Source organism: Corvus moneduloides, unplaced genomic scaffold (genome assembly GCF_009650955.1).
Source record: "Corvus moneduloides isolate bCorMon1 unplaced genomic scaffold, bCorMon1.pri scaffold_118_arrow_ctg1, whole genome shotgun sequence".
NCBI classification, from domain to species: Eukaryota; Metazoa; Chordata; class Aves; order Passeriformes; family Corvidae; genus Corvus; species Corvus moneduloides.
In genome coordinates, this window is record NW_022436882.1 from 79,217 (window position 1) to 106,326 (window position 27,110).

The following is a 27,110-nucleotide window of genomic DNA, read 5'->3' on the forward strand; positions in this document are numbered from 1 at the left end:
CTTCTTCTCAGGGGGGTCCCGGCGCCTTTTGGGCTTCGCTGGGTGCCGGGGTGGGGTTCAGCTGCCTCCCAAGGCCCCCCCAGAGCGGGGTGACACGGGGGGAACACACGGGGGTCCCCATTCCCGATCCATCCCCGGCTTCTGCCCCCACCCCCAAGTCCTTCCCCATCGCCCCCCAAGAAACGGCACCGGGCCGAACTGGGAAGCTTTATTGGGAACAGATAAGAACCAGAACAGGTAATAAAAGTTCCTCCGACCCCCATCACCCCCCAGCTGCCACAATCTTCCTCCCTTTGCACTTTCTCTTTGCACCTTTCTCCCCTAGGCATGCACAGGCTCTCCTTGGCTGCAGTTTCAGCAGTTTCTCGACTGCTCTCAGCAAGCTTTGTTCATCATTTCTGTGACGTTTGTTCCCGGTTTCTTGCCAAGTTACATTCTGTGCCTTAAGCTTGTGGCCAATATTTGCTAACTTTTACCCTGTATCTTATACTCGCACAGGTACAATGATTTGAACCCTTTCAAGTGGCACGGGCACACCAGACCCAGCCTGGGCACACGGAGGGAATTTTCTCCCAACCAAATCCCAGCAGCACAAGGAGAAGGCAAAGAAATCTCTCCAACACCTTCCCCCCACCCAGCGCGGATCACCCGGAACGGGGGTCACCAGGGCTCTGCCCCACGGGGGTCACTGGGGATCATCCAGCGCCGACCCTCCCACGGGGGATGGAGCTGGAGCAGCGCACGAAGCTCTTCCCGCACTCGGGGCACTCGCGGGGCTGCCCTTACCGATGGCTCTGGTGGTGTCGGGCCAAATGAGAGATCTGTGAGAAGCTCTTCCCGCAATTGGGACACTCGTAGGGCCTCTCCCGGTGTGGAGGTGCCGGTGCCTGCTGAGGCTGGAGCTGTGCTTGAAGCTCTTCCTGCATTCGGGGCAGCGGAAGGGCCTCTCATCCGTGTGAACGCGCCCATGTTTGAGGAGGAGGGAGCTGCTCTGAAACCTCTTCCCACACTCCCCACACTCGTAGGGCCTCTCCCCAGTGTGGATCCTCTGGTGTGCCCTCAGGTCGGAGCTCCGGCTGAAGCCCTTCCCACACTCCTCACACTTGTAGCGCCGTTACCCGGTGTGGATCCTCCGGTGTTTAATCAGCTGGCATTTGTAGCTGAAGCCTTTCCCACATTCCCAGCAGTTGTGGGGCCATTCCCCAGTGTGAGTGCTCTGGTGTCCCAGCAGCTTGGAGCTGTCTCTGAAGCCCATCCCACATTCCAAGCACTTGTAGGGCTTTTCCCCAGTGTGGATCCTCTGGTGCTGCATCAGACAGGAGTTGGTCCTGAAGCTCTTCCCACACTCCCCACACTCGTAGGGCTTTTCCCCGGTGTGGATCCTCTGGTGTACCCTCAGGTAGGAGCTCTGCCCAAAGGACATCCCACACTCCCCACACTCGTAGGGCCTCTCTCCAGTGTGGATCCTCTGGTGTTCAGTCAGGCTGGAGCTGTCTCTGAAGCTCTTCCCACATTCCCCACACTCGTGGGGCCTCTCTCCGGTGTGGATGCTCTGGTGTTTAATCAAGCTGGAGCTGATTCTGAAGCTCTTCCCACACTCCCCACACTCGAAGGGCTTTTCCCCAGTGTGGATCCTCTGGTGGCTGACCAGGTGGGAGCTCTGGCTGAAGCCCGTCCCACACTCCCCACACTTGTAGGGCCATTCCCCGGTGTGGATCCTCTTGTGGCTGACGAGGTTGGAGCTGGAGCTGAAGCTCTTCCCACACTCCCCACACTTGTAGGGCTTTTCCCCAGTGTGGATCCTCTGGTGTTTAATCAGCAGGGAGCTGGTCCTGAAGGCCTTCCCACACTCCCCACACTTGTAGGGCCATTCCCCAGTGTGGATCCTCTGGTGGATGACCAGGTTGGAGCTGGAGCTGAAGCTCTTCCCACACTCCCCACACTTGTAGGGCTTTTCCCCAGTGTGCATCCTCTGATGCTGGCTCAGCTGGGAGTTGTTTCCGAACCTCTTCCCACACTCCAAGCACTTGTGGGGCCAGTCTTCGGTGTGGATCCTCTGGTGTTTCCTCAGCTTGCAGATCCACCTGAAGCCCTTCCCACACTCCAAGCACTTGTGGGGCTGCTCCCCGCCCTGAGCCTTCTCCCCCACCTCTGAGCTCTGCCTGGATCTCCGGACGCCTTCCTGGCCCAGGGGGGCTCTTTCCTCCTTGGATCTCTCTGGGCTGCGTTTGCAGCCCCTCCTCGGGGGGGAACTCCGGGGCTTTTCCTCCTCCTCCATCCGGCCACGCCTTGGGAATGACAAATCCTGGGCTGGGGGGAAAAACAAGGGCTGAGTGCCTTGGGCTGCGGGTTCCTCCTGACCAGGTCCATCTCTGGGAGTCTCCGGGGCTTTTGTGTCCATGAAAACCCCAAACCACCACGATTCAGCCCAAAAACCCTCCCACCAGTTGCCCCTCTCTGATCTCTCCACTTTGGGGTCCTGGGACTCTCCTTTCCCTGGCCTCATCGGGGTCCCACGGCTCCTGGGCTTCCCCCTCTCCATGGTCCCGCTCAGGGATGATCCGGGGGGGTTTTGGGGCTCCCAGGGGTCCCGGGCTTCCAGCAATCCCAGGGGTCCTCCCTTATCCAGGATCTCCCCCTCTCCAGGCTGCCGGGGGTCCCCCAGCTCCGGGATCGCCCCTCTCCCCTCACCCCATCCCGGGGCTCCCGGCATTCCCCTCCACCGCTCTCCTGGGGGACCCCAAGACCGATGTCCCCCTCCCACCCAGGCACCGGCACGGAGCCCCCAAAATATCCCCCAAAGCGCCATTTGCAGCTCAGCTTTGGGGTCCCAAAGGATCCAAACATCGCCCCCGTGCCAAAATGAAACCCTGCCAGGGACCCACAAAGAGATTTGGGGCTCCATTCTGGAAGCTGCGAGCTCCAAACACCCCCCAAAGGAAAACGCTGCTTGGGGACCCCCCGAGGGATTTGGGGTGAGCTTCTGAGGGAAAAAAGGGTGGGAAACGTGAGGGGAGAAAAGGGCGGGAAACGTGAGGGGAAAAAAGGACGGGAAATGTGAGGGGAAAAAAGGGCGGGAAATGTGAGGGGAAAAAAGGGCGGGAAATGTGAGGGGGAAAAGGGCGGGAAACGTGAGGGGGAGAAAGGGCGGGAAACGTGAGGGGAAAAAGGGCGGGAAACGTGAGGGGAAAAAGGTGCTCTGCACCCCAAGACACCACAACGCGCTGGGGCTGGTCCTGCACGTACCACAAACCTCCCCAAACACCCGCAAACACCCCAGCACACTGGGGCTGCTCCTTCAGGTACCCCAACCCCAAAAAAGGACCCATTACAATCAATGAGGTGCCAAATAAAGAGTCTGGGGGGGCTGCCAGAAAGGGATCTGTCATAGTCAACAGGGGCTGCAAAATAGTGACTTCAGGAGGCTGCCAAAAAGAGAGCTTTTCAAATCAAAGGGGGCTGCCAAATATTGATTCCAAATGGGGGCTGCCAGAAAGAGAGCTATTAAAGGCAATGCGGATGCCAAATAATAAGCCCAATAGGGATGCCAGAAATGGACCCAAACAAGGCAAACAGGCCTGACAAATAGTGATGCCCCCCCCAAAAAAAAGGCCTGCCAGAAAGGGATCAATTCCAATCTACGGGCGCTGCCACATTGTCAGACACCAAAAACCACAACAAACCCCCATAACCCCTCCTCCAACCACTAAAATCGCCACTAACCCCCACACCCCCTTTAAGTCACCACCAAAAGGAACCCAGTTACCCCTAAAAATCACCCCCAAAACCCCTCAATCCCCACAGAAACACCCCCACAACCTCCCAAGCCTCCCCCAAACCCCCTCCCCTAAACCCCCCGACCCGGGCGCCCGCCCAGCTCACCTCCGAGGGCTCCGGCCGCACCCTCACGACGCTGCTGCTGCTGCTGCTGCTGCTGCTGCTGCTGAGCCAGAAGCCCCCCGAGAGCGGGGCGCACCCCCAGAGCCGCCCCGGACGTGCCCTACCCCGAGGCCCTGCTGCTCACCCGCCCCTTCCTGCCCGAGCCTGAAAACGACGGCGACCCCAAGCTTTGGGGCAACCCCCGAGGGATTTGGGCCGAGCTCCCCCTCCCCGCTCACCTGCGGGATGCTCCCGGCGCCGCGGCGGACACAGCGGCCGCCGACCCCAAGCTTCCCCTGCTGCTTTTCCTCTTCCTGCACCTCCTCTTCCTAATTCCACCTGCTTCTCCTCTTCTCTCCGGCCCTTCTCCCGCTCCTTCTTCTCAGGGGGGTCCCGGCGCCTTTTGGGCTTCGCTGGGTGCCGGGGTGGGGTTCAGCTGCCTCCCAAGGCCCCCCCAGAGCGGGGTGACACGGGGGGAACACACGGGGGTCCCCATTCCCGATCCATCCCCTGGCTTCTGCCCCCACCCCCAAGTCCTTCCCCATCGCCCCCCAAGAAACGGCACCGGGCCGAACTGGGAAGCTTTATTGGGAACAGATAAGAACCAGAACAGGTAATAAAAGTTCCTCCGACCCCCATCACCCCCCAGCTGCCACAATCTTCCTCCCTTTGCACTTTCTCTTTGCACCTTTCTCCCCTAGGCATGCACAGGCTCTCCTTGGCTGCAGTTTCAGCAGTTTCTCGACTGCTCTCAGCAAGCTTTGTTCATCATTTCTGTGACGTTTGTTCCCCGTTTCTTGCCAAGTTACATTCTGTGCCTTAAGCTTGTGGCCAATATTTGCTAACTTTTACCCTGTATCTTATACTCGCACAGGTACAATGACTTGAACCCTTTCAAGTGGCACGGGCACACCAGACCCAGCCTGGGCACACGGAGGGAATTTATTCCCAACCAAATCCCAGCAGCACAAGGAGAAGGCAAAGAAATCTCTCCACCACCTTCCCCCCACCCAGCTCTGGGGGCGCTGGGCACCCCTGAGGGGCCGTGGGCATCTGGGGGTGCTGGGGCTCCCCGCGTGGCCCTGAGGTGGCTGGGGGGGCTCTGGGCTGGGGGGTGACGGTGGCACTGCGGACACGGGGGATGGGGGGATCCCTTTCACTGCTCCCATCCCGTGTTTTTCCCAATCCCACGGCATTTTGCTGCCTTCCAGGCGCACAAAGCGGCGCTGAGTGCGGGTGCTGAGCACCCCGCAGCGCCCGGTGCCGCTGGAGCATTTCCTGTTCTCCGGGAACAGCGCCCGGACGCGGCACCGGCTGTTCCAGCTGCTGGGCCCGGGCGGGGCCTTCAGCACGCAGGGGTGAGACCCAAACCTGCCCCAAAAACCTGCCCCAAACCTCACCTAAACCTGCCCAAAAACCTGCCCCAAACCTCACCTAAACCTGCCCCAAACCTCCCCTAAACCTGTCCCAAAAACCTGCCCCAAACCTCACCCAAACCTGCCCCAAAAACGTGCCCCAAACCTCACCTAAACCTGCACCAAAAACCTGCCCCAAACCTCACCTAAACCTGCCCCAAACACCGGCCCCAAACCTCACCCAAAACTGCTCTAAACCTCACCCAAAACTGCTCTAAACTGGCCCCAAACCTGCCCCAAAAACCAGCCCTAAAAACCTGCCCCAAACCTTACCTAAACCTGCCCCCCAAAACCGGCCCCAAACCTCACCTAAACCTGCCCCAAACCTCCCCTAAACCTGCCCCAAAAACCTGCCCCAAACCTCACCCAAAACTGCCCCAAAAACCTGCCCCAAACCTCACCTAAACCTGCCCCAAAAACCTGCCCCAAACCTTACCTACACCTGCCCCAAAAACGTGCCCCAAACCTCACCTGAACCTGCCCCAAACCTCAACTAAACCAGCCCCAAAAACTGCCCGAAACCTCACCCAAAACTGCTCTAAACTGGCCCCAAACCTGCCCCAAAAACCAGCCCTAAAAACCTGCCCCAAACCCTACCTAAACCTGCCCCCCAAAACCGTCCCCAAACCTCACCTAAACCTGCCCCAAAAGCCTGCCCCAAACCTCACCCAAAACTGCTCTAAACTGACCCAAAAGCTGCCCCAAAAACCAGCCCCAAACCGCACCCAGACTGCCCCAAACCTGCCCCATACCTGCCCCAGGTGCTGTTCGCCACCGAGACCTTCGCCATGGGGGTGAACATGCCGGCACGAACCGTCGGCTTCCACTGCATCGGCAACACGACGGGAACAGCTTCCGTGACCTCCTGCCCGGGGCGGGGCCGGGGGGGCTGTGGGGCAGCGTTCGGGGCCATGGTGCCGTGTCCTCCATGTCCCAGTGGGGTGGGAAAGAGGCGAAAACGGGAGGGAAAAAGGGCGGGAAACTAGAGAAGAAAAACAGGGGAAATATGGTTGAGAAAGAGTGGGAATGTGAGGGGAAAAGCATTGGGGAAAATGGAGGGACTGGAGTTGGAAATGTGAGGGGAAAAAGGGCGGGAAACGTGAGGGGAAAAAAGGGCGGGAAACGTGAGGGGAAAAAAGGGCGGGAAACGTGAGGGGAAAAAGGGCGGGAAACGTGAGGGGAAAAAAGGGCGGGAAACGTGAGGGGAAAAAGGGCGGGAAACATGAAGGGGAAAAGGGTGGGAAAATGAGGGGGAAAAATGGGGGAAATGTGAGGGGAAAAAGGGTGGGAAACATGACCTCAAAAGGGCGGGAAATGTGAGGGGGGAAAAAGGGCGGGAAACGTGAGGGGGAAAAAGGGCGGGAAACGTGAGGGGGAAAGGTGGGAAACGTGAGGGGAAAAAGGGCGGGAAACGTGAGGGGAAAAAAGGGCGGGAAACGTGAGGGGAAAAAAGGGCGGGAAACGTGAGGGGAAAAAGGGCGGGAAACGTGAGGGGAAAAAAGGGCGGGAAACGTGAGGGGGAAAAAGGGCGGGAAACGTGAGGGGAAAAAGGGGCGGGAAAGCTGAGGGGGAAAAAGGGCGGGAAATGTGAGGGGGAAAAAGGGCGGGAAACGTGAGGGAAAAAGGGCGGGAAACGTGAGGGGGAAAAAGGGCGGGAAACGTGAGGGAAAAAAGGGGCGGGAAACGTGAGGGGAAAAAGGGCAGGAAAGCTGAGGGGGAAAAAGGGCGGGAAACGTGAGGGGAAAAAGGGCGGGAAACGTGAGCGGAAAAAGGTGCTCTGCACCCCAAGACACCACAATGCGCTGGGGCTGGTCCTGCACGTACCACAAACCTCCCCAAACAACCGCAAACACCCCAGCACACTGGGGCTGCTCCTTCAGGCATCCCAACCCCAAAAAAGGACCCGTTACAATCAATGAGGTGCCAAATAAAGAGTCTGGGGGGGCTGCCAGAAAGGGATCTATCATAGTCAACGGGGGCTGCAAAATAGTGACTTCAGGAGGCTGCCAAAGTGATTCAAATGGGGGCTGCCAGAAGGAGAGCTATTAAAGGCAATGCGGATGCCAAATAATAACTCCAAAAGGGATGCCAGAAATGGATCCAAACAAGGCAAACAGGCCTGCCAAGTACTGATCCCAAAAAAAAAGACCGGCCAGAAAGGGATCAATTCCAATCTATGGGCACTGCCACATTGTGAGACGCAAAAAACCACACCAAACCTCCATAATCCCTCCCCCAACCACTAAAATCGCCACTAACCCCCACACCCCCTTTAAGTCACCACCAAAATAACCCAGTCACACCTAACTCCCCCCCCCCAAACCCCTCAATCCTCACATAAACACCCCCACAACCTCCCAAGCCTCCCCCAAACCCCCTCCCCTAAACCCCCCGACCCGGGCGCCCGCCCAGCTCACCTCCGAGGGCTCCGGCCACACCCTCACGACGCTGCTGCTGCTGCTGCTGAGCCAGAAGCCCCCCGAGAGCGGGGGCGCACCCCCAGAGCCGCCCCGGACGTGCCCTACCCCGAGGCCCTGCTGCTCACCCGCCCCTTCCTGCCCGAGCCTGAAAACGACAGCGACCCCAAGCTTTGGGGCAACCCCCGAGGGATTTGGGCCGAGCTCCCCCTTCCCCGCTCACCTGCGGGATGCTCCCGGCGCCGCGGCGGAACACAGCGGCCGCCGACCCCAAGCTTCCCCGGCTGCTTTTCCTCTTCCTGCACCTCCTCTTCCTAATTCCGCCTGCTTCTCCTCTTCTCTCCGGCCCTTCTCCCGCTCCTTCTTCTCAGGGGGGTCCCGGCGCCTTTTGGGCTTCGCTGGGTGCCGGGGTGGGGTTCAGCTGCCTCCCAAGGCCCCCCCAGAGCGGGGTGACACGGGGGGAACACACGGGGGTCCCCATTCCCGATCCATCCCCGGCTTCTGCCCCCACCCCCAAGTCCTTCCCCATCGCCCCCCAAGAAACGGCACCGGGCCGAACTGGGAAGCTTTATTGGGAACAGATAAGAACCAGAACAGGTAATAAAAGTTCCTCCGACCCCCATCACCCCCCAGCTGCCACAATCTTCCTCCCTTTGCACTTTCTCTTTGCACCTTTCTCCCCTAGGCATGCACAGGCTCTCCTTGGCTGCAGTTTCAGCAGTTTCTCGACTGCTCTCAGCAAGCTTTGTTCATCATTTCTGTGACGTTTGTTCCCGGTTTCTTGCCAAGTTACATTCTGTGCCTTAAGCTTGTGGCCAATATTTGCTAACTTTTACCCTGTATCTTATACTCGCACAGGTACAATGATTTGAACCCTTTCAAGTGGCACGGGCACACCAGACCCAGCCTGGGCACACGGAGGGAATTTTCTCCCAACCAAATCCCAGCAGCACAAGGAGAAGGCAAAGAAATCTCTCCAACACCTTCCCCCCACCCAGCGCGGATCACCCGGAACGGGGGTCACCAGGGCTCTGCCCCACGGGGGTCACTGGGGATCATCCAGCGCCGACCCTCCCACGGGGGATGGAGCTGGAGCAGCGCACGAAGCTCTTCCCGCACTCGGGGCACTCGCGGGGCTGCCCTTACCGATGGCTCTGGTGGTGTCGGGCCAAATGAGAGATCTGTGAGAAGCTCTTCCCGCAATTGGGACACTCGTAGGGCCTCTCCCGGTGTGGAGGTGCCGGTGCCTGCTGAGGCTGGAGCTGTGCTTGAAGCCTCTTCCTGCATTCGGGGCAGCGGAAGGGCCTCTCATCCGTGTGAACGCGCCCATGTTTGAGGAGGAGGGAGCTGCTCTGAAACCTCTTCCCACACTCCCCACACTCGTAGGGCCTCTCCCCAGTGTGGATCCTCTGGTGTGCCCTCAGGTCGGAGCTCCGGCTGAAGCCCTTCCCACACTCCTCACACTTGTAGCGCCGTTACCCGGTGTGGATCCTCCGGTGTTTAATCAGCTGGCATTTGTAGCTGAAGCCTTTCCCACATTCCCAGCAGTTGTGGGGCCATTCCCCAGTGTGAGTGCTCTGGTGTCCCAGCAGCTTGGAGCTGTCTCTGAAGCCCATCCCACATTCCAAGCACTTGTAGGGCTTTTCCCCAGTGTGGATCCTCTGGTGCTGCATCAGACAGGAGTTGGTCCTGAAGCTCTTCCCACACTCCCCACACTCGTAGGGCTTTTCCCCGGTGTGGATCCTCTGGTGTACCCTCAGGTAGGAGCTCTGCCCAAAGGACATCCCACACTCCCCACACTCGTAGGGCCTCTCTCCAGTGTGGATCCTCTGGTGTTCAGTCAGGCTGGAGCTGTCTCTGAAGCTCTTCCCACATTCCCCACACTCGTGGGGCCTCTCTCCGGTGTGGATGCTCTGGTGTTTAATCAAGCTGGAGCTGATTCTGAAGCTCTTCCCACACCCCACACTCGAAGGGCTTTTCCCCAGTGTGGATCCTCTGGTGGCTGACCAGGTGGGAGCTCTGGCTGAAGCCCGTCCCACACTCCCCACACTTGTAGGGCCATTCCCCGGTGTGGATCCTCTTGTGGCTGACGAGGTTGGAGCTGGAGCTGAAGCTCTTCCCACACTCCCCACACTTGTAGGGCTTTTCCCCAGTGTGGATCCTCTGGTGTTTAATCAGCAGGGAGCTGGTCCTGAAGGCCTTCCCACACTCCCCACACTTGTAGGGCCATTCCCCAGTGTGGATCCTCTGGTGGATGACCAGGTTGGAGCTGGAGCTGAAGCTCTTCCCACACTCCCCACACTTGTAGGGCTTTTCCCCAGTGTGCATCCTCTGATGCTGGCTCAGCTGGGAGTTGTTTCCGAACCTCTTCCCACACTCCAAGCACTTGTGGGGCCAGTCTTCGGTGTGGATCCTCTGGTGTTTCCTCAGCTTGCAGATCCACCTGAAGCCCTTCCCACACTCCAAGCACTTGTGGGGCTGCTCCCCGCCCTGAGCCTTCTCCCCCACCTCTGAGCTCTGCCTGGATCTCCGGACGCCTTCCTGGCCCAGGGGGGCTCTTTCCTCCTTGGATCTCTCTGGGCTGCGTTTGCAGCCCCTCCTCGGGGGGGAACTCCGGGGCTTTTCCTCCTCCTCCATCCGGCCACGCCTTGGGAATGACAAATCCTGGGCTGGGGGGAAAAACAAGGGCTGAGTGCCTTGGGCTGCGGGTTCCTCCTGACCAGGTCCATCTCTGGGAGTCTCCGGGGCTTTTGTGTCCATGAAAACCCCAAACCACCACGATTCAGCCCAAAAACCCTCCCACCAGTTGCCCCTCTCTGATCTCTCCACTTTGGGGTCCTGGGACTCTCCTTTCCCTGGCCTCATCGGGGTCCCACGGCTCCTGGGCTTCCCCCTCTCCATGGTCCCGCTCAGGGATGATCCGGGGGGGTTTTGGGGCTCCCAGGGGTCCCGGGCTTCCAGCAATCCCAGGGGTCCTCCCTTATCCAGGATCTCCCCCTCTCCAGGCTGCCGGGGGTCCCCCAGCTCCGGGATCGCCCCTCTCCCCTCACCCCATCCCGGGGCTCCCGGCATTCCCCTCCACCGCTCTCCTGGGGGACCCCAAGACCGATGTCCCCCTCCCACCCCGGCACCGGCACGGAGCCCCCAAAATATCCCCCAAAGCGCCATTTGCGGCTCAGCTTTGGGGTCCCAAAGGATCCAAACATCGCCCCCGTGCCAAAATGAAACCCTGCCAGGGACCCACAAAGAGATTTGGGGCTCCATTCTGGAAGCTGCGAGCTCCAAACACCCCCCAAAGGAAAACGCTGCTTGGGGACCCCCCGAGGGATTTGGGGTGAGCTTCTGAGGGAAAAAAGGGTGGGAAACGTGAGGGGAGAAAAGGGCGGGAAACGTGAGGGGAAAAAGGGCAGGAAACGAGAGGGGAAAAAGGGCGGGAAACGAGAGGGGAAAAAGGGCGGGAAACGTGAGGGGAAAAAGGGCGGGAAACGTGAGGGGAAAAAGGTGCTCTGCACCCCAAGACACCACAACGCGCTGGGGCTGGTCCTGCACGTACCACAAACCTCCCCAAACACCCGCAAACACCCCAGCACACTGGGGCTGCTCCTTCAGGTACCCCAACCCCAAAAAAGGACCCGTTACAATCAATGGGGTGCCAAATAAAGAGTCTGGGGGGGCTGCCAGAAAGGGAGCTATCATAGTCAACGGGGGCTGCAAAATAGTGACTTCAGGAGGCTGCCAAAAAGAGAGCTTTTCAAATCAAAGGGGGCTGCCAAATATTGATTCCAAATGGGGGCTGCCAGAAAGAGAGCTATTAAAGGCAATGCGGATGCCAAATAATAACTCCAAAAGGGATGCCAGAAATGGACCCAAACAAGGCAAACAGGCCTGACAAATAGTGATTCAACAAAAAAAAAGACCTCCCAGAAAGGGATCAATTCCAATCTACGGGCGCTGCCACATTGTCAGACACCAAAAACCTCGCTAAAAGCCCCATAACCCCTCCTCCAACCACTAAAATCGCCACTTATCCCCACACCCCCTTTAAGTCACCACCAAAAGGAACCCAGTTACACCTAAAAATCACCCCCAAAACTCCTCAACCCCCACAGAAACACCCCCACAACCTCCCAAGCCTCCCCCAAACCCCCTCCCCTAAACCCCCCGACCTGGGCGCCCGCCCAGCTCACCTCCGAGGGCTCCGGCCGCACCCTCACGACGCTGCTGCTGCTGCTGCTGCTGAGCCAGAAGCCCCCCGAGAGCGGGGGCGCACCCCCAGAGCCGCCCCGGACGTGCCCTACCCCGAGGCCCTGCTGCTCACCCGCCCCTTCCTGCCCGAGCCTGAAAACGACGGCGACCCCAAGCTTTGGGGCAACCCCCGAGGGATTTGGGCCGAGCTGCCCCTCCCCGCTCACCTGCGGGATGCTCCCGGCGCCGCGGCGGACACAGCGGCCGCCGACCCCAAGCTTCCCCTGCTGCTTTTCCTCTTCCTGCACCTCCTCTTCCTAATTCCACCTGCTTCTCCTCTTCTCTCCGGCCCTTCTCCCGCTCCTTCTTCTCAGGGGGGTCCCGGCGCCTTTTGGGCTTCGCTGGGTGCCGGGGTGGGGTTCAGCTGCCTCCCAAGGCCCCCCCAGAGCGGGGTGACACGGGGGGAACACACGGGGGTCCCCATTCCCGATCCATCCCCGGCTTCTGCCCCCACCCCCAAGTCCTTCCCCATCGCCCCCCAAGAAACGGCACCGGGCCGAACTGGGAAGCTTTATTGGGAACAGATAAGAACCAGAACAGGTAATAAAAATTCCTCCGACCCCCATCACCCCCCAGCTGCCACAATCTTCCTCCCTTTGCACTTTCTCTTTGCACCTTTCTCCCCTAGGCATGCACAGGCTCTCCTTGGCTGCTTCAGCAGTTTCTCGACTGCTCTCAGCAAGCTTTGTTCATCATTTCTGTGACGTTTGTTCCCCGTTTCTTGCCAAGTTACATTCTGTGCCTTAAGCTTGTGGCCAATATTTGCTAACTTTTACCCTGTATCTTATACTCGCACAGGTACAATGATTTGAACCCTTTCAAGTGGCACGGGCACACCAGACCCAGCCTGGGCACACGGAGGGAATTTATTTCCAACCAAATCCCAGCAGCACAAGGAGAAGGCAAAGAAATCTCTCCACCACCTTCCCCGCACCCAGCTCTGGGGGCGCTGGGCACCCCTGAGGGGCCGTGGGCATCTGGGGGTGCTGGGGCTCCCCGCGTGGCCCTGAGGTGGCTGGGGGGGCTATGGGCTGGGGAGTGACGGTGGCACTGCGGACACGGGGGATGGGGGGATCCCTTTCACTGCTCCCATCCCGTGTTTTCCCAATCCCACGGCATTTTGCTGCCTTCCAGGCGCACGAAGCGGCGCTGAGTGCGGGTGCTGAGCACCCCGCAGCGCCCGGTGCCGCTGGAGCATTTCCTGTTCTCCGGGAACAGCGCCCGGACGCGGCACCGGCTGTTCCAGCTGTTGGGCCCGGGCGGGGCCTTCAGCACGCAGGGGTGAGACCCAAACCTGCCCCAAAAACCTGCCCCAAACCTCACCTAAACCTGCCCAAAAACATGCCCCAAACCTCACCTAAACCTGCCCCAAACCTCCCCTAAACCTGTCCCAAAAACCGGCCCCAAACCTCACCCAAACCTGCCCCAAAAACGTGCCCCAAACCTCACCTAAACCTGCACCAAAAACCTGCCCCAAACCTCACCTAAACCTGCCCCAAACACCGGCCCCAAACCTCACCCAAAACTGCTCTAAACTGACCCAAAAGCTGCCCCAAAAACCAGCCCCAAACCGCACCCAGACTGCCCCAAACCTGCCCCATACCTGCCCCAGGTGCTGTTCGCCACCGAGACCTTCGCCATGGGGGTGAACATGCCGGCACGAACCGTCGGCTTCCACTGCATCGGCAACACGACGGGAACAGCTTCCGTGACCTCCTGCCCGGGGCGGGGCCGGGGGGGCTGTGGGGCAGCGTTCGGGGCCATGGTGCCGTGTCCTCCATGTCCCAGTGGAGTGGGAAAGAGGCGAAAACGGGAGGGAAAAAGGGCGGGAAACTAGAGAAGAAAAACAGGGGAAAAATGGTTGAGAAAGAGTGGGAATGTGAGGGGAAAAGCATTGGGGAAAATGGAGGGACTGGAGTTGGAAATGTGAGGGGGAAAAAGGGCGGGAAACGTGAGGGGGAAAAGGGCGGGAAATACGAGGGGAAAAGGGCGGGAAACGTGAGGGGAAAAAGGGCGGGAAACGTGAGGGGAAAAAAGGGCGGGAAACGTGAGGGGGAAAAGGGCGGGAAACGTGAGGGGGAAAAAGGGCGGGAAATATGAGGGGAAAAAGGGCGGGAACGTGAGGGAAAAAAGGGGCGGGAAACGTGAGGGGAAAAGGGCGGGAAACGTGAGGGGAAAAAGGGCGGGAAACGTGAGGGGAAAAGGGTGGGAAACGTGAGGGGGAAAAGGGCGGGAAACGTGAGGGGGAAAAGGGCGGGAAACGTGAGGGAAAAAAGGTGCTCTGCACCCCAAGACACCACAACGCGCTGGGGCTGGTCCTGCACGTACCACAAACATCCCCAAACACCCGCAAACACCCCAGCACACTGGGGCTGCTCCTTCAGGTACCCCAAACCCAAAAAAGGACCCGTTACAATCAATGGGGTGCCAAATAAGGAGACAAAGCCAGAAAGGGATACCTTAAAGTCAATGAGGCTGCAGAACACTGACTTCAGGGGGTTGCCAGAAAGGGATGCGTTCAAGTCAATGGTGACTGCCAAATAGTGATTTAAAGGGGCTGCCAGAAAGAGAGCTATTAAAGCAATGCGGATGCCAAATATTAACCCCAAAAGGGATGCCAGAAATGGACCCAAACAAGGCAAACAGGCCTGACAAATAGTGATTCAACAAAAAAAGACCTCCCAGAAAGGGATCAATTCCAATCTACGGGCGCTGCCACATTGTCAGACACCAAAAACCTCGCTAAAAGCCCCATAACCCCTCCTCCAACCACTAAAATCGCCACTAACCCCCACACCCCCTTTAAGTCACCACCAAAATAACCCAGTTACCCCTAAAAATCACCCCCAAAACCCCTCAACCCCCACAGAAACACCCCCACAACCTCCCAAGCCTCCTCCAAACACCCTCCCCTAAACCCCCCGACACGGGGGCCCGCCCAGCTCACCTCCGAGGGCTCCGGCCGCACCCTCACGACGCTGCTGCTGCTGCTGCTGCTGCTGCTGCTGCTGCTGCTGCTGAGCCAGAAGCCCCCCGAGAGCGGGGGCGCACCCCCAGAGCCGCCCCGGACGTGCCCTACCCCGAGGCCCTGCTGCTCACCCGCCCCTTCCTGCCCGAGCCTGAAAACGACGGCGACCCCAAGCTTTGGGGCAACCCCCGAGGGATTTGGGCCGAGCTCCCCCTCCCCGCTCACCTGCGGGATGCTCCCGGCGCCGCGGCGGACACAGCGGCCGCCGACCCCAAGCTTCCCCTGCTGCTTTTCCTCTTCCTGCACCTCCTCTTCCTAATTCCACCTGCTTCTCCTCTTCTCTCCGGCCCTTCTCCCGCTCCTTCTTCTCAGGGGGGTCCCGGCGCCTTTTGGGCTTCGCTGGGTGCCGGGGTGGGGTTCAGCTGCCTCCCAAGGCCCCCCCAGAGCAGGGTGACACGGGGGGAACACACGGGGGTCCCCATTCCCGATCCATCCTCGGCTTCTGCCCCCACCCCCAAGTCCTTCCCCATCGCCCCCCAAGAAACGGCACCGGGCCGAACTGGGAAGCTTTATTGGGAACAGATAAGAACCAGAACAGGTAATAAAAATTCCTCCGACCCCCATCACCCCCCAGCTGCCACAATCTTCCTCCCTTTGCACTTTCTCTTTGCACCTTTCTCCCCTAGGCATGCACAGGCTCTCCTTGGCTGCTTCAGCAGTTTCTCGACTGCTCTCAGCAAGCTTTGTTCATCATTTCTGTGACGTTTGTTCCCGGTTTCTTGCCAAGTTACATTCTGTGCCTTAAGCTTGTGGCCAATATTTGCTAACTTTTACCCTGTATCTTATACTCGCACAGGTACAATGATTTGAACCCTTTCAAGTGGCACGGGCACACCAGACCCAGCCTGGGCACACGGAGGGAATTTATTCCCAACCAAATCCCAGCAGCACAAGGAGAAGGCAAAGAAATCTCTCCACCACCTTCCCCCCACCCAGCTCTGGGGGCGCTGGGCACCCCTGAGGGGCCGTGGGCATCTGGGGGTGCTGAGGCTCCCCGCGTGGCCCTGAGGTGGCTGGGGGGGCTCTGGGCTGGGGGGTGACGGTGGCACTGCGGACACGGGGGATGGGGGGATCCCTTTCACTGCTCCCATCCCGTGTTTTCCCAATCCCACGGCATTTTGCTGCCTTCCAGGCGCACGAAGCGGCGCTGAGTGCGGGTGCTGAGCACCCCGCAGCGCCCGGTGCCGCTGGAGCATTTCCTGTTCTCCGGGAACAGTGCCCGGACGCGGCACCGGCTGTTCTAGCTGCTGGGCCCGGGCGGGGCCTTCAGCACGCAGGGGTGAGACCCAAACCTGCCCCAAAAACCTGCCCCAAACCTCACCTAAACCTGCCCAAAAACCTGCCCCAAACCTCACCTAAACTTGCCCCAAACCTCCCCTAAACCTGTCCCAAAAACCTGCCCCAAACCTCACCCAAACCTGCCCCAAAAACCTGCCCCAAACCTGCCCCAAAAACCGGCCCCAAACCTCACCTAAACCTGCCCCAAACCTCCCCTAAACCTGCCCCAAACCTCACCCAAAACTGCCCCAAAAACCTGCCCCAAACCTCACCCAAACCTGCCCCAAAAACCTGCCCCAAACCTTACCTACACCTGCCCCAAAAACGTGCCCCAAACCTCACCTGAACCTGCCCCAAACCTCAACTAAACCAGCCCCAAAAACTGCCCGAAACCTCACCCAAAACTGCTCTAAACTGGCCCCAAACCTGCCCCAAAAACCAGCCCTAAAAACCTGCCCCAAACCCTACCTAAACCTGCCCCCCAAAACCGTCCCCAAACCTCACCTAAACCTGCCCCAAAAGCCTGCCCCAAACCTCACCCAAAACTGCTCCAAACTGACCCAAAAGCTGCCCCAAAAAACCAGCCCCAAACCGCACCCAGACTGCCCCAAACCTGCCCCATACCTGCCCCAGGTGCTGTTCGCCACCGAGACCTTCGCCATGGGGGTGAACATGCCGGCACGAACCGTCGGCTTCCACTGCATCGGCAACACGACGGGAACAGCTTCCGTGACCTCCTGCCCGGGGCGGGGCCGGGGGGGCTGTGGGGCAGCGTTCGGGGCCTTGGTGCCGTGTCCTCCATGTCCCAGTGGGGTGGGAAAGAGGTGAAAACGGGAGGGAAAAAGGGCGGGAAACTAGAGAAGAAAAACAGGGGAAATATGGTTGAGAAAGAGTGGGAATGTGAGGGGAAAAGCATTGGGGAAAATGGAGGGACTGGAGTTGGAAATGTGAGGGGAAAAAGGGCGGGAAACGTGAGGGGAAAAAAGGGCGGGAAACGTGAGGGGAAAAAAGGGCGGGAAACGTGAGGGGAAAAAAGGGCGGGAAACGTGAGGGGGGAAAAAGGGCGGGAAACGTGAGGGGAAAAAGGGCGGGAAACGTGAGGGGGAAAAAGGGCGGGAAACATGAGGGGAAAAAGGGCGGGAAACGTGAGGGGGAAAAAGGGCGGGAAACGTGAGGGGAAAAAGGGCGGGAAACGTGAGGGGGAAAAAGGGCGGGAAACGTGAGGGAAAAAAGGGGCGGGAAACGTGAGGGGAAAAAGGGCAGGAAAGCTGAGGGGGAAAAAGGGCGGGAAACGTGAGGGAAAAAAGGGCGGGAAACGTGAGCGGAAAAAGGTGCTCTGCACCCCAAGACACCACAGCGCGCTGGGGCTGGTCCTGCACGTACCACAAACCTCCCCAAACACCCCCAAACACCCCAGCACACTGGGGCTGCTCCTTCAGGTACCCCAACCCCAAAAAAGGACCCGTTACAATCAATGAGGTGCCAAATAAAGAGTCTGGGGGGGCTGCCAGAAAGGGATCTGTTATAGTCAACGGGGGCTGCAAAATAGTGACTTCAGGAGGCTGCCAAAGTGATTCAAATGAGGGCTGCCAGAAGGAGAGCTATTAAAGGCAATGCGGATGCCAAATAATAACCCCAAAAGGGATGCCAGAAATGGATCCAAACAAGGCAAACAGGCCTGCCAAGTACTGATCCCAAAAAAAAAGACCGGCCAGAAAGGGATCAATTCCAATCTATGGGCACTGCCACATTGTGAGACGCAAAAAACCACACCAAACCTCCATAATCCCTCCCCCAACCACTAAAATAGCCCCAAATGCCCACACCCCCTTTAAGTCACCACCAAAATAACCCAGTTACACCTAACTCCCCCCCCCCAAACCCCTCAATCCTCACATAAACACCCCCACAACCTCCCAAGCCTCCCCCAAACCCCCTCCCCTAAACCCCCCGACACGGGCGCCCGCCCAGCTCACCTCCGAGGGCTCCGGCCGCACCCTCACGACGCTGCTGCTGCTGCTGCTGCTGCTGCTGAGCCAGAAGCCCCCCGAGAGCGGGGGCGCACCCCCAGAGCCGCCCCGGACGTGCCCTACCCCGAGGCCCTGCTGCTCACCCGCCCCTTCCTGCCCGAGCCTGAAAACGACGGCGACCCCAAGCTTTGGGGCAACCCCCGAGGGATTTGGGCCGAGCTCCCCCTCCCCGCTCACCTGCGGGATGCTCCCGGCGCCGCGGCGGACACAGCGGCCGCCGACCCCAAGCTTCCCCTGCTGCTTTTCCTCTTCCTGCACCTCCTCTTCCTAATTCCGCCTGCTTCTCCTCTTCTCTCCGGCCCTTCTCCCGCTCCTTCTTCTCAGGGGGGTCCCGGCGCCTTTTGGGCTTCGCTGGGTGCCGGGGTGGGGTTCAGCTGCCTCCCAAGGCCCCCCCAGAGCGGGGTGACACGGGGGGAACACACGGGGGTCCCCATTCCCGATCCATCCCCGGCTTCTGCCCCCACCCCCAAGTCCTTCCCCACCGCCCCCCAAGAAACGGCACCGGGCCGAACTGGGAAGCTTTATTGGGAACAGATAAGAACCAGAACAGGTAATAAAAGTTCCTCCGACCCCCATCACCCCCCAGCTGCCACAATCTTCCTCCCTTTGCACTTTCTCTTTGCACCTTTCTCCCCTAGGCATGCACAGGCTCTCCTTGGCTGCTTCAGCAGTTTCTCGACTGCTCTCAGCAAGCTTTGTTCATCATTTCTGTGACGTTTGTTCCCCGTTTCTTGCCAAGTTACATTCTGTGCCTTAAGCTTGTGGCCAATATTTGCTAACTTTTACCCTGTATCTTATACTCGCACAGGTACAATGATTTGAACCCTTTCAAGTGGCACGGGCACACCAGACCCAGCCTGGGCACACGGAGGGAATTTTCTCCCAACCAAATCCCAGCAGCACAAGGAGAAGGCAAAGAAATCTCTCCAACACCTTCCCCCCACCCAGCGCGGATCACCCGGAACGGGGGTCACCAGGGCTCTGCCCCACGGGGGTCACTGGGGATCATCCAGCGCCGACCCTCCCACGGGGGATGGAGCTGGAGCAGCGCACGAAGCTCTTCCCGCACTCGGGGCACTCGCGGGGCTGCCCTTACCGATGGCTCTGGTGGTGTCGGGCCAAATGAGAGATCTGTGAGAAGCTCTTCCCGCAATCGGGACACTCGTAGGGCCTCTCCCGGTGTGGAGGTGCCGGTGCCTGCTGAGGCTGGAGCTGTGCTTGAAGCCCATCCTGCAGTCGGGGCAGCGGAAGGGCCTCTCATTCCTGTGAACGCGCCCATGTTTGAGGAGGAGGGAGCTGCTCTGAAACCTCTTCCCACACTCCCCACACTCGTAGGGCCTCTCCCCAGTGTGGATCCTCTGGTGTGCCCTCAGGTCGGAGCTCCGGCTGAAGCCCTTCCCACACTCCTCACACTTGTAGCGCCGTTACCCGGTGTGGATCCTCCGGTGTTTAATCAGCTGGCATTTGTAGCTGAAGCCTTTCCCACATTCCCAGCAGTTGTGGGGCCATTCCCCAGTGTGAGTGCTCTGGTGTCCCAGCAGCTTGGAGCTGTCTCTGAAGCCCATCCCACATTCCAAGCACTTGTAGGGCTTTTCCCCAGTGTGGATCCTCTGGTGGGTGACCCAGGTAGATCTCAGTCTGAAGCTCTTCCCACACTCGCTGCACTTGTAGGGCTTTTCCCCTGTGTGGATCCTCTGGTGCTGCATCAGACAGGAGTTGGTCCTGAAGCTCTTCCCACACTCCCCACACTCGTAGGGCTTTTCCCCGGTGTGGATCCTCTGGTGTACCCTCAGGTAGGAGCTCTGCCCAAAGGACATCCCACACTCCCCACACTCGTAGGGCCTCTCTCCAGTGTGGATCCTCTGGTGTTCAGTCAGGCTGGAGCTGTCTCTGAAGCTCTTCCCACATTCCCCACACTCGTGGGGCCTCTCTCCGGTGTGGATGCTCTGGTGTTTAATCAAGCTGGAGCTGATTCTGAAGCTCTTCCCACACTCCCCACACTCGAAGGGCTTTTCCCCAGTGTGGATCCTCTGGTGGCTGACCAGGTGGGAGCTCTGGCTGAAGCCCGTCCCACACTCCCCACACTTGTAGGGCCATTCCCCGGTGTGGATCCTCTTGTGGCTGACGAGGTTGGAGCTGGAGCTGAAGCTCTTCCCACACTCCCCACACTTGTAGGGCTTTTCCCCAGTGTGGATCCTCTGGTGTTTAATCAGCAGGGAGCTGGTCCTGAAGGCCTTCCCACACTCCCCACACTTGTAGGGCCATTCCCCAGTGTGGATCCTCTGGTGGATGACCAGGTTGGAGCTGGAGCTGAAGCTCTTCCCACACTCCCCACACTCGTAGGGCTTTTCCCCAGTGTGCATCCTCTGATGCTGGCTCAGCTGGGAGTTCTTTCCGAACCTCTTCCCACACTCCAAGCACTTGTGGGGCCAGTCTTCGGTGTGGATCCTCTGGTGTTTCCTCAGCTTGCAGATCCACCTGAAGCCCTTCCCACACTCCAAGCACTTGTGGGGCTGCTCCCCGCCCTGAGCCTTCTCCCCCACCTCTGAGCTCTGCCTGGATCTCCGGACGCCTTCCTGGCCCAGGGGGGCTCTTTCCTCCTTGGATCTCTCTGGGCTGCGTTTGCAGCCCCTCCTCAGGGGGGATCTCTGGGACTTTTCCTCCTCCTCCATCCGGCCACGCCTTGGGAATGACAAATCCTGGGCTGGGGGGAAAAACAAGGGCTGAGTGCCTTGGGCTGCGGGTTCCTCCTGCCCAGGTCCATCTCTGGGAGTCTCCGGGGCTTTTGTGTCCATGAAAACCCCAAACCACCACGATTCAGCCCAAAAACCCTCCCACCAGTTGCCCCTCTCTGATCTCTCCACTTTGGGGTCCTGGGACTCTCCTTTCCCTGGCCTCATCGGGGTCCCACGGCTCCTGGGCTTCCCCCTCTCCATGGTCCCACTCAGGGATGATCCGGGGGGTTTTGGGGCTCCCAGGGGTCCCTTCTCCCCTGGTTCTCTGCTCCGGGCTTCCAGCAATCCCAGGGGTCCCCCCTTATCCAGGCTCTCCCCCTCTCCAGGCTGCCGGGGGTCCCCCAGCTCCGGGATCGCCCCTCTCCCCTCACCCCATCCCGGGGCTCCCGGCGTTCCCCTCCACCGCTCTCCTGGGGGACCCCAAGACCGATGTCCCCCTCCCACCCCGGCACCGGCACGGAGCCCCCAAAATATCCCCCAAAGCGCCATTTGCGGCTCAGCTTTGGGGTCCCAAAGGATCCAAACATCGCCCCCGTGCCAAAATGAAACCCTGCCAGGGACCCACAAAGAGATTTGGGGCTCCATTCTGGAAGCTGCGAGCTCCAAACACCCCCCAAAGGAAAACGCTGCTTGGGGACCCCCCGAGGGATTTGGGGTGAGCTTCTGAGGGAAAAAAGGGCGGGAAACGTGAGGGGGAAAAAAGGGCGGGAAATGTGAGGGGAAAAAGGGCGGGAAACGTGAGGGGGAAAAGGGCGGGAAACGTGAGGGGGAAAAGGGCGGGAAACGTGAGGGGAAAAAGGTGCTCTGCACCCCAAGACACCACAGCGCGCTGGGGCTGGTCCTGCACGTACCACAAACCTCCCCAAACACCCGCAAACACCCCAGCACACTGGGGCTGCTCCTTCAGGTACCCCAACCCCAAAAAAGGACCCGTTACAATCAATGGGGTGCCAAATAAAGAGTCTGGGGGGGCTGCCAGAAAGGGAGCTATCATAGTCAACGGGGGCTGCAAAATAGTGACTTCAGGAGGCTGCCAAAAAGAGAGCTTTTCAAATCAAAGGGGGCTGCCAAATATTGATTCCAGATGGGGGCTGCCAGAAAGAGAGCTATTAAAGGCAATGCGGATGCCAAATAATAAGCCCAATAGGGATGCCAGAAATGGACCCAAACAAGGCAAACACGGCTGCCAAGTACTGATCCACCAAAAAAAACACCTCCCAGAAAGGGATTAATTCCAATCTACGGGCGCTGCCACATTGTCAGACACCAAAAACCTCGCTAAAAGCCCCATAACCCCTCCTCCAACCACTAAAATCGCCACTTATCCCCACACCCCCTTTAAGTCACCACCAAAAGGAACCCAGTTACACCTAAAAATCACCCCCAAAACCCCTCAACCCCCACAGAAACACCCCCACAACCTCCCAAGCCTCCCCCAAACACCCTCCCCTAAACCCCCCGACCCGGGGGCCCGCCCAGCTCACCTCCGAGGGCTCCGGCCGCACCCTCACGACGCTGCTGCTGCTGCTGCTGAGCCAGAAGCCCCCCGAGAGCGGGGGCGCACCCCCAGAGCCGCCCCGGACGTGCCCTACCCCGAGGCCCTGCTGCTCACCCGCCCCTTCCTGCCCGAGCCTGAAAACGACGGCGACCCCAAGCTTTGGGGCAACCCCCGAGGGATTTGGGCCGAGCTCCCCCTCCCCGCTCACCTGCGGGATGCTCCCGGCGCCGCGGCGGACACAGCGGCCGCCGACCCCAAGCTTCCCCTGCTGCTTTTCCTCTTCCTGCACCTCCTCTTCCTAATTCCGCCTGCTTCTCCTCTTCTCTCCGGCCCTTCTCCCGCTCCTTCTTCTCAGGGGGGTCCCGGCGCCTTTTGGGCTTCGCTGGGTGCCGGGGTGGGGTTCAGCTGCCTCCCAAGGCCCCCCCAGAGCGGGGTGACACGGGGGGAACACACGGGGGTCCCCATTCCCGATCCATCCCCGGCTTCTGCCCCCACCCCCAAGTCCTTCCCCACCGCCCCCCAAGAAACGGCACCGGGCCGAACTGGGAAGCTTTATTGGGAACAGATAAGAACCAGAACAGGTAATAAAAGTTCCTCCGACCCCCATCACCCCCCAGCTGCCACAATCTTCCTCCCTTTGCACTTTCTCTTTGCACCTTTCTCCCCTAGGCATGCACAGGCTCTCCTTGGCTGCTTCAGCAGTTTCTCGACTGCTCTCAGCAAGCTTTGTTCATCATTTCTGTGACGTTTGTTCCCCGTTTCTTGCCAAGTTACATTCTGTGCCTTAAGCTTGTGGCCAATATTTGCTAACTTTTACCCTGTATCTTATACTCGCACAGGTACAATGATTTGAACCCTTTCAAGTGGCACGGGCACACCAGACCCAGCCTGGGCACACGGAGGGAATTTTCTCCCAACCAAATCCCAGCAGCACAAGGAGAAGGCAAAGAAATCTCTCCAACACCTTCCCCCCACCCAGCGCGGATCACCCGGAACGGGGGTCACCAGGGCTCTGCCCCACAGGGGTCACTGGGGATCATCCAGTGCCGACCCTCCCACGGGGGATGGAGCTGGAGCAGCGCACGAAGCTCTTCCCGCACTCGGGGCACTCGCGGGGCTGCCCTTACCGATGGCTCTGGTGGTGTCGGGCCAAATGAGAGATCTGTGAGAAGCTCTTCCCGCAATCGGGACACTCGTAGGGCCTCTCCCGGTGTGGAGGTGCCGGTGCCTGCTGAGGCTGGAGCTGTGCTTGAAGCCCATCCTGCAGTCGGGGCAGCGGAAGGGCCTCTCATTCCTGTGAACGCGCCCATGTTTGAGGAGGAGGGAGCTGCTCTGAAACCTCTTCCCACACTCCCCACACTCGTAGGGCCTCTCCCCAGTGTGGATCCTCTGGTGTGCCCTCAGGTCGGAGCTCCGGCTGAAGCCCTTCCCACACTCCTCACACTTGTAGCGCCGTTACCCGGTGTGGATCCTCCGGTGTTTAATCAGCTGGCATTTGTAGCTGAAGCCTTTCCCACATTCCCAGCAGTTGTGGGGCCATTCCCCAGTGTGAGTGCTCTGGTGTCCCAGCAGCTTGGAGCTGTCTCTGAAGCCCATCCCACATTCCAAGCACTTGTAGGGCTTTTCCCCAGTGTGGATCCTCTGGTGGGTGACCCAGGTAGATCTCAGTCTGAAGCTCTTCCCACACTCGCTGCACTTGTAGGGCTTTTCCCCAGTGTGGATCCTCTGGTGCTGCATCAGACAGGAGTTGGTCCTGAAGCTCTTCCCACACTCCCCACACTCGTAGGGCTTTTCCCCGGTGTGGATCCTCTGGTGTACCCTCAGGTAGGAGCTCTGCCCAAAGGACATCCCACACTCCCCACACTCGTAGGGCCTCTCTCCAGTGTGGATCCTCTGGTGTTCAGTCAGGCTGGAGCTGTCTCTGAAGCTCTTCCCACATTCCCCACACTCGTGGGGCCTCTCTCCGGTGTGGATGCTCTGGTGTTTAATCAAGCTGGAGCTGATTCTGAAGCTCTTCCCACACTCCCCACACTCGAAGGGCTTTTCCCCAGTGTGGATCCTCTGGTGGCTGACCAGGTGGGAGCTCTGGCTGAAGCCCGTCCCACACTCCCCACACTTGTAGGGCCATTCCCCGGTGTGGATCCTCTTGTGGCTGACGAGGTTGGAGCTGGAGCTGAAGCTCTTCCCACACTCCCCACACTTGTAGGGCTTTTCCCCAGTGTGGATCCTCTGGTGTTTAATCAGCAGGGAGCTGGTCCTGAAGGCCTTCCCACACTCCCCACACTTGTAGGGCCATTCCCCAGTGTGGATCCTCTGGTGGATGACCAGGTTGGAGCTGGAGCTGAAACTCTTCCCACACTCCCCACACTCGTAGGGCTTTTCCCCAGTGTGCATCCTCTGATGCTGGCTCAGCTGGGAGTTCTTTCCGAACCTCTTCCCACACTCCAAGCACTTGTGGGGCCAGTCTTCGGTGTGGATCCTCTGGTGTTTCCTCAGCTTGCAGATCCACCTGAAGCCCTTCCCACACTCCAAGCACTTGTGGGGCTGCTCCCCGCCCTGAGCCTTCTCCCCCACCTCTGAGCTCTGCCTGGATCTCCGGACGCCTTCCTGGCCCAGGGGGGCTCTTTCCTCCTTGGATCTCTCTGGGCTGCGTTTGCAGCCCCTCCTCGGGGGGGATCTCTGGGACTTTTCCTCCTCCTCCATCCGGCCACGCCTTGGGAATGACAAATCCTGGGCTGGGGGGAAAAACAAGGGCTGAGTGCCTTGGGCTGCGGGTTCCTCCTGACCAGGTCCATCTCTGGGAGTCTCCGGGGCTTTTGTGTCCATGAAAACCCCAAACCACCACGATTCAGCCCAAAAACCCTCCCACCAGTTGCCCCTCTCTGATCTCTCCACTTTGGGGTCCTGGGACTCTCCTTTCCCTGGCCTCATCGGGGTCCCACGGCTCCTGGGCTTCCCCCTCTCCATGGTCCCACTCAGGGATGATCCGGGGGGTTTTGGGGCTCCCAGGGGTCCCTTCTCCCCTGGTTCTCTGCTCCGGGCTTCCAGCAATCCCAGGGGTCCCCCCTTATCCAGGCTCTCCCCCTCTCCGGGCTGCCGGGGGTCCCCCAGCTCCGGGATCGCCCCTCTCCCCTCACCCCATCCCGGGGCTCCCGGCGTTCCCCTCCACCGCTCTCCTGGGGGACCCCAAGACCGATGTCCCCCTCCCACCCCGGCACCGGCACGGAGCCCCCAAAATATCCCCCAAAGCGCCATTTGCGGCTCAGCTTTGGGGTCCCAAAGGATCCAAACATCGCCCCCGTGCCAAAATGAAACCCTGCCAGGGACCCACAAAGAGATTTGGGGCTCCATTCTGGAAGCTGCGAGCTCCAAACACCCCCCAAAGGAAAACGCTGCTTGGGGACCCCCCGAGGGATTTGGGGTGAGCTTCTGAGGGAAAAAAGGGCGGGAAACGTGAGGGGAGAAAAGGGCGGGAAACGTGAGGGGAAAAAAGGGCGGGAAATGTGAGGGGAAAAAGGGCGGGAAACGTGAGGGGAAAAAGGGCGGGAAACGTGAGGGGGAAAAAGGGCGGGAAACGTGAGGGGAAAAAGGTGCTCTGCACCCCAAGACACCACAACGCGCTGGGGCTGGTCCTGCACGTACCACAAACCTCCCCAAACACCCGCAAACACCCCAGCACACTGGGGCTGCTCCTTCAGGTACCCCAACCCCAAAAAAGGACCCGTTACAATCAATGGGGTGCCAAATAAAGAGTCTGGGGGGGCTGCCAGAAAGGGAGCTATCATAGTCAACGGGGGCTGCAAAATAGTGACTTCAGGAGGCTGCCAAAAAGAGAGCTTTTCAAATCAAAGGGGGCTGCCAAATATTGATTCCAAATGGGGGCTGCCAGAAAGAGAGCTATTAAAGGCAATGCGGATGCCAAATAAGAACCCCAATAGGGATGCCAGAAATGGACCCAAACAAGGCAAACACGGCTGCCAAGTACTGATCCACCAAAAAAAACACCTCCCAGAAAGGGATCAATTCCAATCTACGGGCGCTGCCACATTGTCAGACACCAAAAACCTCGCTAAAAGCCCCATAACCCCTCCTCCAACCACTAAAATCGCCACTAACCCCCACACCCCCTTTAAGTCACCACCAAAAGGAACCCAGTTACCCCTAAAAATCACCCCCAAAACCCCTCAACCCCCACAGAAACACCCCCACAACCTCCCAAGCCTCCCCCAAACCCCCTCCCCTAAACCCCCCGACCCGGGGGCCCGCCCAGCTCACCTCCGAGGGCTCCGGCCGCACCCTCACGACGCTGCTGCTGCTGCTGCTGCTGAGCCAGAAGCCCCCCGAGAGCGGGGGCGCACCCCCAGAGCCGCCCCGGACGTGCCCTACCCCGAGGCCCTGCTGCTCACCCGCCCCTTCCTGCCCGAGCCTGAAAACGACGGCGACCCCAAGCTTTGGGGCAACCCCCGAGGGATTTGGGCCGAGCTCCCCCTCCCCGCTCACCTGCGGGATGCTCCCGGCGCCGCGGCGGACACAGCGGCCGCCGACCCCAAGCTTCCCCTGCTGCTTTTCCTCTTCCTGCTCCTCC

At 59.6% G+C, this 27,110-nt stretch overlaps 1 protein-coding gene, 1 long non-coding RNA gene and 1 pseudogene across 2 annotated transcripts in view; all 3 read right to left on the minus strand.

Moving 5' to 3' along the window:
- Window positions 1–18,754, minus strand: part of LOC116438802 — a 42,424-nt gene extending 23,670 nt beyond the window's left edge. The window contains 5 exon segments of the mRNA XM_032097804.1: window positions 6,047–6,276; window positions 13,560–13,789; window positions 15,150–15,323; window positions 16,887–17,116; window positions 18,470–18,754. Coding sequence (XP_031953695.1) covers window positions 6,047–6,276; window positions 13,560–13,789; window positions 15,150–15,323; window positions 16,887–17,064 — 812 coding nt within the window. The 5' untranslated portion in view covers window positions 17,065–17,116; window positions 18,470–18,754.
- Window positions 450–27,109, minus strand: LOC116438809 (annotated as a pseudogene).
- LOC116438815 lies at window positions 12,453–13,378 on the minus strand. Its single transcript, XR_004237934.1, has 2 exons — window positions 13,342–13,378; window positions 12,453–13,285 (listed from the first exon to the last, which is right to left on the minus strand). It is a non-coding gene; the product is annotated as an uncharacterized LOC116438815 (long non-coding RNA).
- Window position 27,110: the final 1 nt, after the last annotated feature.